This window comes from Anser anser (genome assembly GCF_964211835.1).
Source record: "Anser anser genome assembly, chromosome: 1".
Taxonomy (NCBI): Eukaryota; Metazoa; Chordata; class Aves; order Anseriformes; family Anatidae; genus Anser; species Anser anser.
This window is the reverse complement of record NC_139720.1, coordinates 24708830-24730475: the sequence shown is the minus strand read 5'-3', so window position 1 is coordinate 24730475 and position 21646 is coordinate 24708830. Positions and strand designations below refer to the sequence as shown.

The 21646-nt window shown below is 36.4% G+C and overlaps 1 protein-coding gene across 11 annotated transcripts in view; it reads left to right on the top strand.

Moving 5' to 3' along the window:
- Positions 1–21646, top strand: part of PTPRZ1 (protein tyrosine phosphatase receptor type Z1) — a 139995-nt gene that overhangs the window by 79647 nt on the left and 38702 nt on the right. For 10 of the 11 annotated variants that reach the window (XM_083831003.1, XM_083831002.1, XM_083831010.1 and 7 more), the window contains exons 4-11: positions 1743–1894; positions 3233–3328; positions 3582–3648; positions 6427–6584; positions 7067–7217; positions 10869–11053; positions 11843–11969; positions 18588–18631. In XM_083831003.1, coding sequence (XP_083687129.1) covers positions 1743–1894; positions 3233–3328; positions 3582–3648; positions 6427–6584; positions 7067–7217; positions 10869–11053; positions 11843–11969; positions 18588–18631 — 980 coding nt within the window. Of the gene's footprint in view, positions 1–1742; positions 1895–2966; positions 3109–3232; positions 3329–3581; positions 3649–6426; positions 6585–7066; positions 7218–10868; positions 11054–11842; positions 11970–18587; positions 18632–21646 lie in introns of those variants that run through there. The other variant, XM_083831008.1, reaches the window with a different exon arrangement.

Here is a 21646-nt window from a genome sequence, read left to right as displayed (position 1 = left end):
ACTTCAGATATATTTCCTTGTTTCAGACTCATTTGACCCTACATGAAAGAAAAGAAATGGGTGGTAGTCCTCTGACTTTACCAGTCTTGGTAGCCTTTTTCTGTTACTGTAAATATTCGCCCATGGCAGGCAGCAAACCTCACTGGAGAGATTGTCCAGATGGCAAATGGGTGCTTCAGTGCCTCTCAGCAAGGAATCTCCAATTACTAACACCCTTCACGCCTTTTTGGTGGCACTCATTCTAATACAGGTGGTTGGTTGGTCCAACTTTGTGCAGTTGTCCTTTCCTGGGTCTTGACCATTACTTACACACTCTCCTTTTTCCAGCCCCAGAGCATCATATCTGTTGCATAGGGCATCTCGGTGACAAGGAGGAGGACTCTTCCTCCTGCTCCAAGCACAGATGAGGGTCAGTCTTCCTGGTATTGTGAGTCAGTCAGGTCTGTCAGTTCAGGGTTGGAGGCCAGCTTACCTACCCCTTGCCAGGACTTGAGGCCTGGCTGTCGCTCAGCCCATGTCAGCGCATGATACCATGCATCAATCTCTCACTCAGATTCCTGGATACTACACTGCCCAGTGAGCTCCTCTCGCAACATGGCAATGTGCTCTACAAGTTCATCCAGCTGGGCACCCTTGCACCCACGACACCCACCTCTGCCTTCAGGCCACGGGGGCTTCCAGATTCTGGAAATCCCTGCAACTGAGGGTCTGGGCAGCTCTTTTGGTCCTCGGGAGGTCTGTTTGGGTGTTTTTGGTGTTCTTGTTTCTGTTTGTTTATGAATTATAATTTCTGTTCTTGGCCCCATCATATAATGCCTACATACTGCTCAGCAAATCACTTACTTCCCTTTGCCCTACTACCTGAGATAAATAGTGATAGTGAAATAGATTTTTTAAAGTCCAATTCAGTGATGTGAGTTCTTCCTCCTCTGCAGCGATTCAGATATTATAAAAAGAACTGCTAAACTCTGCAGTTAAAATTGTCTTCAAGGTCTTTAGGAGAGGGATGTAATGAAACGGAATGCCATTAGTTCTGTTTTAGCAAGAGGTCAAAAAATTCACAGTCTCTGCAGGTGGAAAAGCCAAATGTGTGGCTTTGGTCTATTCCATCCTGTTAATTCCCTCCAGCAGACAAATGTTCAGTCCCATGTGCAGTTTGTATACAGCTCTGTCCAGCTGAGGACCTGTCATCACTTCCTCCTGGAGAAGGCTGCCCCACAGCTAAGGGGTCTCACAGACAGGACAGACCTCCTGGTAACTGGCTATACTTTTTTTTTTTTTTTTTCATGTGTTGCCTTATGATTGGTATCTAGAATTATGATCATAATGAATTGTTTCATTTTTTCCTTTTTGTTAAAAATATTGATGCTTTTAGGAAGCTATATATTTTAGGATTTTCTTTTCTTGGAAGGTCAGGCTGGTGGCTAAGCCAACGTTTCTGTGCTGCTTAACATGATTGTGTGGCTAGTTTTCAGACACAGACAAATAGTACACTTCAATAGACTGTTTTATGAATTACAGCATGAAATGAAACATATTTCTCCAAGTTAATAATGAATTAACACACTTCTTATTTTAAATAACCAGATTCCTGACAAGCTGCTTATGAAATATAGGAAAAGAATCATATCATATTTACCTTTTAGCACCTATACTGAAATATGAGTGTCACAGATGCCTTGTCTGGCCTTTATATTGACAGTTCTGTCGTGTTTTTTTTTTTCCTCTCTCTCTTTTTTCAGTGGAAATTAACCTGACAAATGATTATTATGTAAGTGGAGGTGGCTTAGACACTGTATTCAAAGCAAGCAAGATCACTTTTCACTGGGGAAAATGCAATGCATCATCGGACGGATCAGAACATAGTTTGGAAGGACAAAAATTTCCTCTTGAGGTAAAGTACAGAATATATTTTGAGGATTTGTGATTCTGCAGAAAGTAACATTGTTTACTAAACACCTTTGTTCATCACTTGATTAAAGTCTACTTGCGAATTTAATCATCACTTAATCCACATTAGTAATATTTAAATGATGCATCTGAGAACAGCATTGTGAGGCGTTAGTCCATTGAGGGTGTCTAAGCTGTGCATTTTTTACACATCCTTTAAGATGACATTGGGAGCTGCTTCTACGAATCTATGAAAGTTTAAAACCCTACAAGTTTGGCTTATCTTACTCCAAGTTGTGGTTTATTTAAGGTGGAAATGGATTTTTCAAAGCTGGGGCTTTGCTGAGAGCTCATGAGAGCCAGGAGCTGCTTGTCTCATGGAGAAGCATGGCTATCCTGCCAGGCTGGGGGGGGGGTTGAGGCAGTATGCCAGGAGCCAGTATGTGAGAGCTGGACCTGTGTGGCCCTGGCTGTTTTGACAGAAGATCTTGCAGTGGTGTGGGGATGGGGAGGAAGCAAGGAGCAGCTCTGCATTCCCTGAAAACATTCTGCAGACCAGCTTTCAACCCTCAGTGTTGTGATATGATCGTTTTCCAGCTAAAAAGGCACAGTTGTGGCAGGCGACCGAGCTGCTCCACACTTCAGACACTTCGGATTTCTGTGTCAGAGCAAAGCAGTAGGGCCAAGGTTGTCCTATGTTCCATGAAGAGCTGTGAGCCTGGAACTTTCCTTGGGAAATGTTTTCTTTACCTCGCAGCTATTTAAAAGTTCTCATTCACACCCCACGTGTCCCACCAAGAGATCTAAGAGAGAATTCACCTCTATCACCACCACAAGAAAAGCCACCATGAGCAGGAGACTCTCCCTTCCTGTCAGTGACATGGCAATGGAAAAGATTTCCCAACTGTACCTGAAGAGATAGAGGAAGAGATGTAAATCCAATGCCCATGACAGCAAATGTGGTCACAGAATACCTGGAAAACTTTTTTTTTTTACCACATTTCTCCACACTTACTGCAAAGCAGTAAGACACACCTTGCCTTTTAGTTTGTGATTTAAGACTGATTTCAAGATTCATCTCACCTGAGTATTCTAGGTTGGATATCCATTATCAGCTAGTTATCTAGGCTTGCTCTATTGTCCATGGAGAATATGCTCTTTGATATGCTCTACTCCTACAGACTTAGTGGTTTTCTGGTATAGATCTTTTTTAGATAGGTAACAGCTGATTAATTCTATTAATTAATTCTCTTGAACATTTTTTCACACACTAGGCATATAAATAACTGAATTAATTTTATCTTGTATATAAGTAATGTATTTTAATACATTTTATTTGCAGATGCAAATCTACTGCTATGATGCAGATCAATTTACAAATTTCGAAGAGGCAATTAAAGGAAATGGAAAGCTAAGAGCTTTATCAATTCTGTTTGAGGTAAACAAAATACATCTTTGTGTCATTAAGCAAGCTTTGAAACAGCAGATGTTCAATCTGAATTTAATGGGTTCCGACGTGTGATCACTGAGTTAAAAATTTGCATATATTTTTCTAATTTATTTTTGCAAAAAAGCAAATGGGCAAATATGTTTGCACTCCCTTAAGTTTTGTATAATTTTGTTGGTAAACTGCAACCTTCAATTTTTTTCATGAAATCTGTGCTGTAAAAAATGCAATTTCTTTTTAACAGATTGGACCAGAAGATAATCCGGATTATATTCCAATCATTAATGGAGTAGATAGTGTTAGTCGTTTTGGTAAGTCTGCTGCCATGTTTTATTGCATACTGTTAGACTAAGTTCCATTTCAGCATAATTATGAAACTTTACAGGCATTCGGGAACACAGTTCTCAAGAGCTCAGACACATTTATTTTTTTTTAAGAAATGACATAAATCATACATTTAGTTTACTACAAGACATTATTTGTAAGAACATCAGTTACTGTAAATGAATAAATATAACTATCACAAAGAATTTGCAACTTTTAAAATGCTAGGTGAAGAGAAAAGTCTGATTTTTTCTCAAACTTTCTTAGGCATAGATTACTGGAGTATTATATGTGGCTGGAAGCCAAATAGCACTGTTGTACCCATCCAAGATGTGTCTTACAAACATTGAATATTGTATGAACATTAGTATTCAGTAGACTCAGTGGGGACAAATGCTTTTTTTTCAGTAGCTGCTATGCAAATTTGAAATAATTTGATTATATTACATTTGTACTAGTATTATTTATACCATCTGTTGGTTCTTCAATGTTGTAGAATTCCTTATGGTTTTACACTAAAGCACATGGACTTCAGGGCAGTGCACGAAGAGATCTGGACTCTGTTTCTAATTCTGTTACATAGTGGCTTCACAGAAGAATAAACACAAATGACTACTGTCCTGAATAGGTTTATTTTCTTGCTCCATGAATGGTCACAACCCTAAGAAAATAGCTAACATTGCCTCAGTTTTCCTACATGTAACGATACTTGAGCTTTGCAAAAACCTTTAATATTGATGGGTTGGAAGTTGTTAAAGATTCTTAATGCCACTATTTTAAAAGCTTTCAAAAGCATGACAATAAAATTGAGATCGTTTTTCTCCAGAAAACAAACACTGTTCAACGAATATAAAAGGGTGTAACTTCTGTAAATTACGAAGACAGAGGAAGGGGACATATAAAGCTGTTAGGATTCACTATATTTGTGTGCCATCTTCTGTGAAACACAAAGGAGAATGAGTAATACATCAAGGCAGATACTGTCCTACAGCCTTGGATGGGAGCTGTAAATTATCAGCAGCAAGATTCAAGATACAGCCACTACATGGCATTTCAACAATGAGCAGAATATGGTTTTCTTGAATAGAGTGCAAATGAGCTCTGAAGATTCAGGTCACAAGTAAATCAAGTTGTTCATCGTGAAGAAAAATGAATAGCATACAATCTGTCCTTGTCTGCAATATATATGAACTGTCCTTGTCAGTCACATCTGTATTGTACGCATTTGGATCCCAGCAACTGAGTTCTCGAGTTGTACAAAGGACTCCTATTCCTTCTGGACACACTCTTTGTTTCTTATAATCCTTTGTGGGTGTTTGATTTTTAAAATCTAGATTGTCAATCACATTCAAAAGGCATTTTAAAATCCAAAGTTGAAAAATCTTTAACAGGATTCTTACTATAAATGAGAAGTTTCATGTCCCCAAGCCTTTATCTGACATGGACTGGCCATTTATTTTTACTAAAGAAAAAGTGCATCAACTAAACATTTATCAGATAACAATGATAGCTACTGTCTGAAGGTAGCTAACATGTTGACAAGAGGAATAGAAGGATGTACTTTGCTTGGCAGTGCTAAATGTTTCCCTTTCATTATATGTGGATAAGAGAGAGGGGAAGAACTACCTTTTAAACCTTAACTCTGTGAAATAGTCACTGTACAAAATAAAAACTGTTAATGTGACTCACTGTTCTCACCAAATTTGTAAGGAATTATGAAGACAAGGACAGGTCAGAAATCCACCCAGGCTCTAGAAGTAATATATCTGTAAAACCACAAGATAATGCACAATCTGAATATTCATTAAATATTCATATTTATCAAAGAGGAAGAAATTTAAAATCAGTTACTTTAGATTGAAATAAAATATATAAGGATCCACAGTACTCCAAGGTATGAAAAACAAGTATTATTTTGGATACACCGGTCAGTAAAGCAGATCATTGATAATTGTTACAAACTGAAAAATTCTGCCTTGAGGAAAGCAGTACCATTTCTGCCAATTTCTGTTGCTGGACCCTACTGGCATAACAGCACAAACTTACCTTTCTGTAGATGAACTCTCACCAATTCTTCACTCATGCTCCCAGCTGACAAGGTAGCAGACAAAGTGGTGACCTGAAAGAGGTGATATTATTTTCACAGAACAATAAACAAAAAGGTCATACTCTCCTGCAAGATGTCTGTGCATCCTTTTCTGCATTATGTTAATCTGTTATTGCCGCCATTTTAAAATCCCCTGATCCAATAAATTTCTGCTTCTGCAAACATGAGCAATAAAACTCACAGACCTGTCACAGCAACGGTTCCATTGGCAGAGATTTTCTGTGGAGGTTAAGATCCTTTGAGAAATTCAACAATTTGACCAAAGTTGATAGACCAAATACAAAGATTTAACATATTTTCTCTTTGAAATTTATGGGTGAAACAAAAATTTGGAATCTCAGACATTTACTAGGAACGTTAGATGAACAAGTTTTTAATGAACAAATATAATGGTTACTTTATTTATTACTGGAGTAACCCATCAGAACTTCCCCAAATAAACAACTTTGTTATTGAACAATATTTATTCAAGCTAAATAGAAAAGGTCCAGCAATTTGTTTGCTAGTCTCTGGAGATCAGATTTTGAATAATCTCAAAATTAGCTTGTTTCCATAATGACAACTCTTTTCAAGAGTGTGATTTCTATTTATTCATTGCTTCTCCAGTATTTTAATGATCTGACTTTTAAAAATGAGTTGCCTTTTCTTTTTCTTTCAGGAAAACAGGCTGCCTTAGAACCATTTATTTTGCTGAACCTTTTGCCAAATGCAACAGACAAATATTACACTTACAATGGGTCTCTATCAACTCCCCCCTGCTCTGAAACAGTTGAATGGATTGTGTTCAAAGATACCATTAGTATTTCTGAGGACCAGGTAATTTAAGTAATGTATTAAAATGAAACAATTTTACATGATAACAGAGAAAAGCAGTTAGCATGTATATGGTAAAAGCTCGTGTCATTCATTACCAATTCATTATCAGCCCAACAACCTGGCATTTCTTTTCTCTAATTTAAAATTTTTCATACAACTTAAGTGTGTTATCTTTTCCTTTTTTTTTTCTTCCTTTTTTTTTTTTTTCTGTCTGGACTTCTGGTCCAGAGAAAACAAAATACTCCTTCAATATTCCCCTGGCCAACTGGTAGGCAGAGCATGTCCAAAAGCAGAATGATTAAGAAGTGCAAGTGGAGTAAATCAGCAGATATACTGCTGGAACAGACCAGCAAAATTTCAGTGTCATCTGAAAGAACTCAACAGGGAGAGTTTGCCCAATACCTTTTTCTCAGGGCTTTTGCCTGTTAGAATAATGTGGTTAATCTGTTATAACTTCTGATATTTTTAATCACCTCTTCTAGTTAGCTGTATTCTGTGAAGTTCTTACAATGCAGCAGTCTGGCTATGTTATGCTGATGGACTACCTGCAAAACAACTTTCGAGAGCAGCAATATAAGTTCTTTGGGCAAGTGTTTTCCTCATACACTGGACAAGAAGAAATTCATGAAACAGGTATTTACTGAATAGTCATTCCTCTCTTCACAGGTCGAAAGACAATTTTCAGTAAAAGATTCATCCTAGTATGAAAATACTCATTTTAAATTGTGTAGAAAGTAGGACACTGTATTATTATTCAGAAATGTATCACTTCAGAGAAAAAAAACTACCGATCATAAAACATGTCAGATTAAATGGAGTGGAAAATTAAATGCTTGTCTCAACCAAACATTCAGTGAAGATCACATCAGTTCAAGCTTTCTTGCACTGCCCTTTTAATGCATTTCAGACCTAAACAAAGCTGCTTTTTCAGGGGTTGCAAGAGGATTTTGTTTTACAAACCCATTTGATTCTTAGTTGTGTAATGTGGATGCTTTTTCAACAGAAGTTGGACTGAAGTCATCAAATTCATTTCACGTGGGTACCAAGAAAATGATAAATGAAGAGAATCCCAAAAGCCAGATTCTGGTCTCTTTTATACCTAAAATTCCAGCAGGGGCTGGAATAGATCTCCAGCTTCCCATTAATTGTATTTTGCTGCTTTGAGACTTAAATAAATAAATAAATAATCCAGTTGAATATCTCTGAATTCAAACTAGAAGAGACTCAAAAACTTTCTTTCTTGTAGTCTCTGTACTCAGATTTTCAAAACCTTAATATCAGAGCAGAAGTCTTTCATTAAATAAGTTGATACACGACCTCCTGGCTTTTCCCAGGCTCTCAAGAGGGGAATGGGAGTAATCAGGACCAAAGTACCTCAGTGTTACTAAGACTGTCTGAAAAAGGAAGGGAACAGCACAGGCAAGATAACAGATGAAAAGGCATTTGAAGAAGGGCAAGAGACACCAGCTTGGGAAGGAATCAGTGTGCAATAAGGTGCAGATGACTGTCATGCAGGAATACTGTTGGTCACTGCTGAAAGGAACAAGATAAGCATCAAAAGAATGAAAACAAAAGGGAGAAAAGCTTGTCTTTTCTTCGAAGAACATAGTTGGAAGAACAATACAGAAAATAAAATAGTAAACAAAATCATATTGGAGATTCCAATCTTTCAGCTTTAAAATTTTTATAATACCTAATTAACCTTACCGTAGTCTAAGATTTCAGAATCAGATTCACTCGTAGACAAGTGAGGACGGGAGGAAAAAGGATAGCAGAGAAAAGTTTGTAATTTGAGTTTGGATCGGGGGAAACTTCGTACTAATATTACAAAAAAAAAAACTGCTTGGAGAGTTAATTTAAACACCTACCAAAATATGAATATTTTGATTCAATCATTAAAAAAAACAACCAACCAAACAAACAAAAACACTTTATTTTCTGCCTTACTTCTCAGAATTGAGAAGGGAATCATCTTTTCTGGTCTAGTGATTTACTTATGCCATCTGGTGGAAATGAGCTGGCATGACTAGTTTCAGTAATGGAATGAAATGTATGCAACTTGAAAATTTATTTATATTTTTAAATTTCCTATTTTTTTACTTCAATTAAAATAATTCAGTATAATGAATAAAATGGTATGTCCAATACATAGCTTGGTGGTTTCAAAGCCCAGTAAGCTATACAATTCAGACTAAATTACACAGACTACTACTGCTTCTACTGTTAGCTCACACACACACACACACACACGCAAAATGCTGCATATCTTCCATTAACTCCGACTAGAGTTCTCAGAACGTTCCACCTGCATACAAAGTGGAAGAAATTTGGTTTTCAAAATACTGTGTTTTGAGTGCCCTCCTGTGTTCAAGTGGTGAAATGCAAAGTTAATTGGAAGAATTTTCTTCCTTTCAAAATGTAGTATTGCCATCCAAAAGCATTGTAGTATCATGTTGTTTGCTTCCTTTATGAGAGCTCCAAAAAATCTACACCTCTTGCTTTCTTAATTAGTTAGAGTGCTTCTTTTACTTGCTTTTTGCTAGATGCTCACAGTTGTTTTTAAACATGTTCTTAGATTTGAAAAATGTTTCCTCATTTATTCCAAATAGGGAATGACTACATAATTACTCGTGCAAAAGTCGTTACAATTTTCTAATAAAAATATATCCATCCACTCACTTTAATATGCAAAATTTAATTAAATTGTAAACTTCATGTACTCTGATCAGTAATTCTGACTAGTTTAATAGATGAAATGGAGCAATAGAAATGGAGTAATAAAAGAAGCAATAGCAATAATATTCTTTCTGAACACACATTAAAGCACATAGAAAAGGAAATTGAGTACAGGCAAAAGGAAATTCCAAAAGCTAGGGGAGAGGCACAAATCCAGTCTCAGCATTTGAACCAAAATGCTTAAAACATGCAGTTTCATTCTTGGCCCTCATTCCAAGATACCTACTTGCTATGGTTGCAAGTTGGGAGCCAAAAATGAGTGAACACTTTTTACAGCCACTGCCATTCGTCATTTCTGTGTCTAACACCAGCAGATGGGATGACGAGACCAAGGGAGGAAAACCGTTTCAGCCCAAAAACAAAGCAGCCATGAACAATGCAGCTGTATATTGTTTTGCTTTATTTTTTCATGTATCACAGCCTATTAGTCATTTTTCAGTGATCTTGTGCCAAATAATTTACATTTTCTGCTAGTTTAGTCACACAGGTTAATTTATCTTGGCCTTGCATATTATTTTTAATCTACACCCAGGTACTTGGGTGATTTAAATAACAAATGACAGAATCTCAGTACATTTCTAGCAAGCTGGTAATCAGTACATATATACATCTAGAACTGTATTGGAAGATTCAGCTTACTTGAATAAGATGAAAAATGTATTGGAAGAGAAAGACTGGAAAACATGCAATAGTAGCTGCCTAGTCAGATTTTGCCTGGAGGGCAAGGTCCAGGCTCACCAAGAAGGTATTCATGGGACAGGCCCAGGACTTCACCAGGCTGGGATAACCAGAGCAATGCCCAGGACATGGTAATGGGAGCAGGCTGAAAAGGTCTGGAGAGCATTCCTGCTTTGCCAAACCCAAGCTGCCTCACACCTCCTCTTCTCCACTTCTTTCAACACCCTTTGCTACTTATACATGGTTTCCAAGCTAAAATAAGGCAAAGGAGGTTCTCGTTGGAGGATGGTGTGAAAGGGCAAGGGATATAGACTGGATTCAGACCTTTTGGTTATGTTGCATCCAAAAAACAAACAAACAAACAAAAAAAAAACAACCAATCTGTTGGTGCCTCTTACTGCACTTCTTCAGTAGATATTTAGTTGGTGAAATATGAAATAATTGCCAGTTAATCCAGTAAGTTCTTATCCCTCCCAATATGCCTTTTGACTCTTCTATAAAAATATTAAAACACCCTTGAGAGGAAATTCAAGTATGATACATTTACATTTAATCTTTAAAACAATCTATTATAGCTGGTGGGAGAGCTCTTCTAATGCTAATAGGAACTGGATACAAATCTTTCTCAAAATACAGTATTAAAAAGTGGAGGAAAGAGGTCTCAGTCCCCAAATTAGCAAGCTTTTGAAAATCTAGTTTTACAACTCTGTTTCTTTTGATAGTGCATGACACCTCACATGTTTTAGTAGAAAGCTAAAAATGAGGCACATGAAAGACTTACGCTAATTTTGACAGGAGGTAGATCAAAATCTTATTAGAGTAATTTATACTATTTAATAAATAACACATTCCTTCTTTTATTTCTTTCAGTTTGCAGCTCAGAACCTGAAAATGTCCAATCTGATCCAAAGAATTATACTAGTCTTCTGGTTACTTGGGAAAGACCTCGGGTTGTGTATGATACCATGATTGAGAAATTTGCTGTCTTTTATCAACAATTGGATGGAGAAGACCAGACTAAGCGTGAATTTCTGACAGATGGGTATCAGGACTTGGTAACTGTAAACTCTTCAAGTTTCATACAAAATGGTGATGGCAAAGCTCTTGTTAATTATCTTAAAGGATTAAACAGTAGCTGGGAACTGATTCAGTAAAAAAAAAATATATATCTTTGGCTAAATCTTAGAGAAATTGTACTTCATTTGTGGGCAGTGATGCCACAGATATGATTAAACAAACAAACAAGCAAACAAACAAAACTTTTTAGGCCATAAACAGAGAAAGCTTTTGCAGACTGATCTTCTGATTTACCTGTAGTATCACCAAAATGTTATGACCATGTCAAACTCAGAGCTTCTTAGCCATAAAACTCAGAGCTCTTTAGCCTGTCAGTTAATAGTGACCTGTACTTCATTGCTTAGTGATCTGAAAAAAATGACCTACACAAGCAGCTAATGAGAATCACTACTATCATACTGCTATAAGAATTAAGTTAGTGATCTACAGCTTTGTGGTATTTCACGTATGTGATCTGTTCCTGTCAGTCTCTTTAAAGACTCATAAGCTTATCAGAGATCATGTTACCTAAATTGATTACCTAAAGTAGTATTCTTCATTAAACAAGTATGCAGTTTGGCATCCTCCATTTAAAAATTCACAAGAATTTCTTTTCAAAGTTGCCTGAAGAGTTTTTGTGACAATAAAATGTAAAAAGCTTATATTAGAGTCCTAAAAGAAAGGACCTTTATGCTTCGTATGAAAAGTGTGTTATGAAAAAATATTAACATTTCCAGATATTTGATATATCTTCGCAAGTAAATGATTAAATGTGGTTTTTCTTTTAGGGGGCTATTCTAAATAACCTGCTGCCCAATACAAGTTATGTTCTTCAGATAGTTGCTGTTTGTTCTAATGGGCTGTATGGAAAACACAGTGACCAAGTCATTGTTGATATGCCTTTAGAGGATCAAGGTAAGTGTTCTTTTGAGCTTAGTGATCACTTTGAGCTGAACATCTGTATTAGGTGAAGTAGTTTGTTTGCAAACCAGATAAAATGTGCAACTGTCAAAATATGCTAAAATGAAATTTCAAAATCACTGCTGTTAACCTTCAGCTTGTTCTTTGCTACTGATATTTTATCATGATATAATTCCCCATTCCTTGCAAACATTACCTATGAAAGATTGCATGTTAATGTTTTTAACTCTAAAAATATTCTGAAAAACACCTACCTTGTTTCAAATCTCACAAGTGTATTTTTTTAGGAATATGACGTAGAGAAATAAAGCCATGTTTGGTATTATTTCTCTATGGATCAATCATCCTCCTGACTCCCACAATCCAACCACATTACCAAAGTGTTAAGGAAACAAGTAATAGAAACCCAAAGTATGACTTATAAATCTGTATCGATTGATTTTGAAATTTGATTACTTATGATTACTTGGAGTTTGATTTCAAAGCACTTGCGGTGATGGAATTCCCTTGCTTCTTAATGTTGCCTCGCAAAAAATCAAATGGCCTAACAAACAAATCTTACTGATTGCACAACCAGATTTACCTCTTCTATGCCTGCTGGTAAATATGAAATAATGTGAAACTATAGCATGGAGCTTGATCTTGTCCTTAATAATTCCTTACATTCTGTGGAAGTTTTAGTATCAGAATTCACCCTGTGAATTAAGAAACCTATAACTGGTCATAGGAACAAAACAAAACCTTTCTGATCATGTAACAAACCACTTTTTTTTTTTTTCAATCAATGGACCCAGATACTGGTTGTTTATTTGTAGACTGTATAACTTCAGTTTTACACTTAGTTAAGTCTGTTTAGCTACAGCAGAGTCTTTAGCAATGTTGTGATGCACTTGGGAAAACAGGTTAGTTTTTCATTTTGGGGGAACACCATTCCTTTGCACTGAGAAGAAAGATGAATCTTGATGATCTTTCCTGCAGAAATAGTGAATTAATAATGGTAATAGGCATACAATAATATGACTTTGCCGGAAGGAGGGGGAGGCAGATTCAGGTATAGTACATATAATGTTTCTATAAACATCTACCTTGCCTTTCAAACACAATGTATTAAGACGAATTTTTGGACTCTTATGCTAATATCTATGAGAATTTTCATATTACTCTTCAGTCCACAAGAAGGTTCTGACATTTCACTTTTCTGTTTCTCTCTTATCTGCCTTTTAGTCCCCATATATCCCCACTTCCTCTCCAAAATTTGCTTATGTTATGTTTGAAAATTTTTCTCAGATGAGATTTCATTTACACAGAAGAGATTTCATTTACACAATCCCATTTCTGCATGGAGTGATAAATAAATAGTTCCGTGTTGTCATTATTAAACAATAGCAAAGTCAACAACTGCAGTTGGCACAGTGCTGCCAACACAGCTTCAAAAGCTAAGAAAAAAAATCCAATGTAGGTAATATCCGTAGGATAATCCACCCTACTACTACCATTGTATCCCTGCTGTAGGGATCAATCAGACCTGGCTGCATACCAGCCTGTAATGTGCCATGACTCCCTTTGGAAGGAAATGTGGATGCACAGGTGGGCATGGAGACAAGATCTGGGGCTGGGAGACCACAGAGCCAGCACTGCACAGCACACCTGGGGTGCAGGCAAATGCTGCTGGGGACCAAGCCCAGCAATAGGCTCGTGGGATGTCTGGCAGTCTGCAGCTGCCCAGCAGTGCAGGTATGAGCCCTGCATCCTTGCTGTGCTTCTGCTGAGGGCAGCAGTGGGTTTGTGTTCATGGCAGTAGAAGGAAAAGTGCCTTGCTTTGGAGATACATACTGGAAAACTCATTTCACCCTCCATCATCTCTGCAGAATTTCTCTGAGATTTGTCTGATAAGAGATTTTGGTGCAATAAATGTTATATTTGGCAGTTCTGAGTGAAGGTCTGATATTCTCCTGCATATAAAAATAAATTTTTACACGAATTTATTTTTATTAAAGAAAGAGCAAGTATGGTGCAAGGATTCCAAAGTGGAAAAATAATGTAAAGATGTATCTATCTGCAGTATGAAAGTATGAACAGGTTAGCATAACTTTGAAAAATGGTATTTTTGTGTTTTCTGCCATTTGAGCATTTAAATACGTCTCCTTAATGTGCATTGAAGAAAATGAATGTATGCAAGCTTTCTTATCCCGTTTTCTTTTTTTTCAAAATAAATAATTGTAAAGAGGAGAGTTAAACATTACGCATATCAGAACTATAAAAGCACCTATTTTTTTTTGTCAAATTTCAGACAGTTCTGAAAATCTGTAACAGTTTCAGGTCTGCCTAAGGTGTTTTCTTTAATTTGCAAGAGCTTCAAAATTGAGGGAGATTATTTCAGATCAAATTAAGTCTTTCAAGGATATTGTAAGTTAAAAAAAAAATAAAAAAGGAAGAGGGAGAAGTTTATAATTATAAACAAAATGCTAAAATTAATATTCTACGTTTCATAAAAGTTAATACTTTGTGATGCTTCCTAGCTGACACTGACACAAAGTTATTAAATGTGCTTTGTGTTTAGTTTGACACTTCAACAGTGGTATATCTGAAATTGTTGAATGAGCAAAGTTCAGGGAAAAATCCTTCCCATATAATTAGTATGATTGATAGGGGTGTGCACTGCTCTACAGATACTTTTATAAATACTATCTTAGCTCTGGATATAATTTTAAAATGCAAATAAATAAATAAATGAAAACTTCCATTCATTTCTAATATTAATGTGTATTTACGTACTTATTTTTACTAATTATTTACATCTGAATTAACTGCTGTAAATATAGCAACTATTTTCATATTTAATATCGCAAATATGAAACAACAGATATGAAAATGTAATATCTTATGAGAAAGATTTGTTCAGAGCTACTTGATGATTACAACTATAACATCAAATTGGTTTTGTGATCTGCTTTATAGATCTTGAGGCAAAAGGGGATTTCTTGGAGCTCCTGCTTGTGAATTTATGAGAGAAAAGTTATCTTCACCATGAAGACATGAAATAAAATTGACTCACATAAAGCATAAACTAAAAGTTTCATATTCAAGAATTACTGAGTAAGCCAGATTAATTAAGGTGAAAATCACTGCAGTCACCTCCAGATCAATTAATCTTCACATTAAAAGTTAAAAAGAGGCATGAGACATGTGGAATCATTAGGTGGGCCCTTTTCCGGAAAGAATTCAGCCTTGGAGTGGCCACTCTTAAAGAGGGAAGTTTCAGTGCACGAACCTGGTGTTCAGAAAACTCACAATCATTGTTTAGCCTTCTCCTTCTGAGATGCTTGCAAGGGGAGAGTGTTTCTCATGCCTTCTCCCCACCCAGTGTGGTCCTCAATCAAGGTGTAAAGCTTCTCCTCCTTGCCAGTGCTTTCTAACAGGAATGACCTCTTTTCAATCTCTGTCATCCTCTGTCCCCCCTGTTGATTTCTAAAATCATTTTTATTTGTGGAAGCCTCAGGATCTCTGTTATGACACCCCACAGGTGATCATATTTGAGACTTCTGCACTTTGTTTTATTCCTAAACTGTTCAGGTGGCAGCATTTCAGGTTGTGATAAAGTGCACATGCACAGGTGAATTTTTTTCCAATCTGTTTCCAGTTAGTGAAAGCCAGTAGCTGCCCTACCTGATGTAGCTGCCCAGCCTCCATTGAAAGTGAAGTAAATCACATACATAGTGTTTAATCAGCTTTGATGAAAGTCCAACTTTTACTTACCAATTTTTCGTTTATTATTAGAACTGGATTTTGAATATCTGAATGTGTGCTTTGACTCTCCAGATAACATCTGTATACCTCTGAAAGTTCTGCAGTAGTTTGTTGTGTCATTAATACCAGTGGTATTTACTTGCTTTTACTGACACAGGACATGAAAATAATATATCTCTCCTCTCATCTTCCTTTGTGGAGGAGACATTGATTGGGATTTATCAAAATAAAAAAAAAATAATAATAATAATGCTGGAACATGGATTTGAAACCGATGGCAGCTCATATGGTCAACGATGCTTTGTGAGGGTCTAACTATGCTATTTCTTTGTAACTTGTCTTTGTGAGTGATTTTTGTCCTAAAAACACTAAGCATATCCTCAGTGTTTCACTTGGGGGTGCTTTTTTCTAAATTTGTACTGATAACTGTAGACATCTGAAAGCTAATTTAAACAAAAGAAATAGGCTTTACCTTTTTCTTGCTGTGACGTTTATTACTTAAGACAGTACAGAAGTTTATGGTGTGTGTGTTATTCTACAGTTACAAATCAGAAGTGTTTTTTTTTAAGATTTTCATTGAGTTTAAATGTAGGGAATGTTTCCTATTTCTGTCTTTGTTTTATCATTTCTTCATCTGTCATTAAAATGCATTATTATATGAAAAGATGTCTTCAAAACTTTCTAACTAATGATTTAACTATTTAAAATGTAAGCTCTAGAATAAGCAATATGTGGTTCCAGAAGAAATAAACAAATTTGTTTATCAACCTATATCAACCGGTTGTTTTTTTCGGGGGGCAATTCTGCTCAGTTGGAGGATGTTAGCACATTTCTATAATATGCTGTCAAAACAAAAACTCAGCAACGTGGTTAACAGAGCTTCTGTAAATTTGTGTCTCTAAGACTTTTGGCATTTTTATGACCAAGTAAAATTAAAACACCTTGGTAAAGCGGTAGACAATTGAGTGTTTTTAATATATATTATATACATATATATATATAATATATATGTTTATGTTAATGTCTCTCCATAGGAGCAACAGCAAGAAAAGATAGTGTTCTGCTTCTGGAATTAGAGGACACATACCATATTGTATAATCTAGCACAATCAATATGTTTTATTTTTCTGATTGTCTGATTAGAGATCAGCTCAAGACTAGTGACCACAAAATGAATAGGTAGTATTTCTCTGTACTTTTTATTTCAGAGAAGTCTCTTGAGTTCATAATATATGGTATGGGTCTACTGTAGAAAGACTTTTCAAATTAATGTCTTATGATGTTTGATTTCTATCATTGAGAAGCCAGGGAATATCATTATCTCCTCCTCCATCCCTTCCTCCCCTCCGCTCCCCTCCCCACCCTGCCCCGGAGCCTCCTAGGCTTCCAGGAGTCAGAGGTAAGATAATTTTTCTCTATATCATTAATAAAAGGTTAATTCATTACCAATTACCAAGCACTTGGTAATTTATAAAAAGTTATTTATGAAAGAACAATTTATGAAACTTTTGTGCAGGTTCAGTCAACGTGGTTTTAAGTTCTAGAATCTACTAATAAAACAGAGCTTGTGTGTGTAATAAACTTTATCTAATTGTATGTTGCATATAATATGTGTCTCAATTTGTTTGGAAATGTTGATTTGGACAGACCGCAGACAATACAAATAATGTCTGTCTAACTTTGCAGAGATAAGAAGCACAACTACGGTATCTTTATACTAGAGTACTGAGACAACTCCATTTGGGAATCACAGAGGAGATGCAGACATACAATTCTGTGGGATGTTGTTAGAATCACTTCCCAGGCTGAGAGACTGGCATTTTCATTCAGTGCAAATCAAATTCAGGATCCATGTTAGCACTGATGAATAGACGGGGCACTACAACATTGCTTAGGAGAAAGCCTTAGAATGACTAAGAAAGAGAACTGGGTTTTCTGAGGATAAAGGAAGCAGTAAAATGAGTTCACACTGTGGAAAGGGTGTGAGATTTCATCACTCAAGGCCATGCCAGTTTGATTTGAAAGTTTCTTCTACCTGCTTTGAAGCCTCTCTTTCTGACCACTATCACAAGCATAATACTGGTTTTGGTCAAAAAGACGGTGAGAAAGAAGGTAAGAGACTACCTCTATACTTTAGAGGGAAGGATTTTTGCATGGATTCTTGCTTGACCCCAAAAGCTTTAGAGTATCTCTTTGAACAGTGCCCAGTACCTGCTTATCATCCCCATCTTTCATGGGATGTGGTACAACTGGCTTCTGTTTCTTACATTGTAGTGGAGACAAGTTTGAAGACCTTAAGCACTGGAGCCTTGACTGTAATAATGGGTGGGTCTGTTTAGTCTGCTCTGACAGAGGTGGAGGCCAGTGTGCTGCATGGTAAATATGATGTCATGGTTTGCAATAGTACAGAACTCCAAGCATGAGTGCACAAATGAGGAATTTTCCGTACGAAAATTATAGAACACATCATTTTACAAGAATATATTTGGAACTTTCAGAGTAAATGTAGAGAAATGTTTGATTCCCAGACTTATTTTTCTCTTTACTGTATTTCAGCATTCAACTGTGGTTTCTCGTGGACAACATTCTCATAAACTTAGATGTATTTCCTCAGTACATATTCGACATATAATGCAGTATGAAATTAGGGCCAGTCAGGACTGTTGTAGTTGAAAGCCTCCAGCCTGGATGAGTTCTGCTACCCTTAGAGCTAGGAAGCTTGGTCCCTTCTTCAGACACAATCCTATAAAACACGTTAGACTGAATCTCAATAAATTCATTAACTGATCAACTGGGTCCTTGTGGAGTCAATAATTCTGTGAATTTAAAATGTTGGGTGATATGGTTTATATTTTTCTTTTATAGAGGCTGACCTCATTCCTGAACTGAATGAAACTGAAGAATATGAGGTATAGCATTCATTTCCTTTTGAAAAAGTATTTCAAAGTTATACATACACACATTTCAACAAAATGAAATAGATGTTCTGTGAAAATTTACAGACATATGTCACCAACTGAATATATTTTCTGCATTTATACATACATACATATGTATGCATATAACACCTTCTCTTTCAGATGTATTTTTCCAGAGATGACTTTAGAGATATCTCACTATCTAAACACTTCTCTGGAGCTGGAGATATATGGAGAAGTAAGGGAAATTGAAGGATATTGTTGCAGGCCTATATGTTTTTGAAAATGAGACATCAGGTTACTCTTACCTCTGAGTGAAGTTGATGACAAAATTGTTCATTTAGAAGAATCAAAGTTGTAATTCAGTATTAAGGTTTTTAGAGTTGTTTAAAGAGAAATCTGACTTGGTCTTACTTATAACAGGAAAATCTTGTAATGTGGTAAACTAAAGTAAGGGAGGAAGGCACTTGTGCTCAAGAATAAGATTTGTGTGTGTGTGCTATTGGTTGAATTTAACAGCTATCATTCCAAATCATGAAATTTCAAAATTTTTGGAGGGTCAGTTGCCCTTACTTCTTGAACTCAAGTTAGAGATTAAAGTTTATAGTATAACCATTTCACATAATTTTAGATGTTTTTATGATACCCTCTTTAGACTTTATAAGGTAGTGCTTAAGGACGTGGTTTAGTGGTAGATTTGGCAGTGTTAGGTTAATGATTGGATTTGATGACCCTAGAGGTCTTTTCCAATCTAAATAATTCTATGATTCTATATTTTATATATTTGGTAACTAGGTTTCTTGCACCCTAGCAAGGAGAGAGATGAAAATATCACAATTAAATTATTAAAACAGATTAATGCAGCTTTCACAATATGGACAATTCCTTCAGTAAGATCTACATTGGTATCAAGTAAACCCTCAGGAATTTTATTTTACTGTTTAAATTTCTGACCACAGTATTCTCACTGTGTGGCAAGTCCTTGTTAGTTAATTGGAGAGAGAGTTTGTACTTACCTTTCTAACTATATTTATCCTCCCTTGTATTTGTGGAAGCTGACAAACCAATAATATAGGGATTTCTCTAAATTTATGTAGCTACATATCTAGCTTATCATAACTGTCACATGAGTAGCTAAGTGACAGTGTGTGTCAGTTTAGTCAAGAACTTTACCTGAACCAATATAATTTAAAAGTGTGGGCATTGCCCTTCAGAAGTATATTTTCAGAAACAAGGGGCTGTCCAGTCCTGCCTAGGTTTGAGGACACAATGTAGGTGCTGCTGTCCCTGCATTTTAGGTATACAGACATTGGAATGAAATCCAAACCTGAGAGTCATGTCTGAGGTCCCCTGTATGGTGTGAGTACAGTAGATATTCCTAAAACAAAAAAGGGACTGCTCCGTGAAGCACAGCTCTTGTCTAGTGGTTAAAGACTGAATAAATTTATTTATTCAGTCTGTTTTATTCAGTCTCTGGTAAGACTGAATAAAAGTTAACTGTCCTATCAGTTGTGTGCCCCAGTTAATAGTTTGCTCAGTCGTGCTTAATTTGGGGCACCTTACTTCCCAGACCCTTGACTTTGCATTCATCTCCCTGCAGTGTCTTGCTCACTTCAGTGCAGGAATGGGACATCAACTCAGACTAAACTGCAGTGGAAACGGAGGGTTTCTCAGACTGAGAATTGCATCCCAGTCTCCTGTTTTCAGAGTGTTCTCTCTCAACATTATGGTCTTGAATAAAAACAGTTGGGAATTACCACCACATCATCAAGCCATATCTTCAAAAGAAAAACAGTTTTGATTGTATTTGGAGAGCAAATTTTTACATGGGCAGATAGTGATAGGACAAGAGGGCATGCTTTTAAACTGAAAGAGAGGAGATTTGAATTAGATATTAGGAGGAAATTCTTTACTATGAGGGTGCTGAGACACTGGAATAGGTTGCCCAGAGAAGTTGTGGATGCCCCATTCCTGGAGGTGCTCAAGGCCAGGTTGGATGGGGCGTTGGGCAGCCTGGTCTAGTGTGTGGCATCCCTGCCCTTGGCATGGGGGTTGGAACTAGATGATCTTTCAGCTCCCTTCCAACCCAAGCCGTTCTCTGATTCTATGATTCTGTTCTGCGAGAGGTTGTGTCCTGATGGTGTCTATTAGCCATAAGTGTGCCTATCAAGTCAATGGAAAGAGTTGTGCTCCTTGTACAGAGCTGTGCTGCAGATTTTGCAGTGTTGGGCACAGCACAAAGCACCTCTGTGCTTGGTCAAAACAAAATTCCCTCGTGAGCAATTTAGATGAATGTACTCTACAATTTTGGATATGGGTCAGGGAAAGTTGGGGACAAGGACAGGATTTGAACTTTGGTCCTCAAGGACCACCAAGATCCTGATTACATTTATTTATTTATTTATTGGATCTGGTCTTAAAAGTCAAAACCCTGATGTAGATTTTTTACAAGATATCATTATTTGTGTTCAGCAAGCAAAGGATCATAACAAGGACTAGATAGTGTCATTCACAAGACACAATAAACTTTTGCATCCTGAAATATTATGTTCTAGGAAACTATGGTGATCCATCAGATTTAAAGACAGGCCATAAATATATTCTGTTTTTAGGACAGTTTAATCAATAAATAGAATATTAATGCAAATCTCCAAGATATTCTGATAGCAAAATCCTTTTTCATTGGTGTGTACTGTATATACAATTGCATTTTATTAGAAAGGTGTAGAACTTTCTGAGCAATAAATATAAATAATGAAGTGTTTTTTATCTCTCAGAGTAAAAGTAACACAACATGTCAGAAGTTGTTGTGCACAGGATTTTTTTATTTGTCTTTCAAATCAATAATATTTTCAAGTGAAGAGGATATCTAATCTTACAACTATATATTTTATTTTAAGACCAGCAGTCTTCTGAAAGGTTGTCAGTTGTTTTGCACCTCTTGTTTTTATGGAGCCAGAGAAATATATTATTGCAGTTTTGGCTTTCATTTGTGTACAGTGTCTA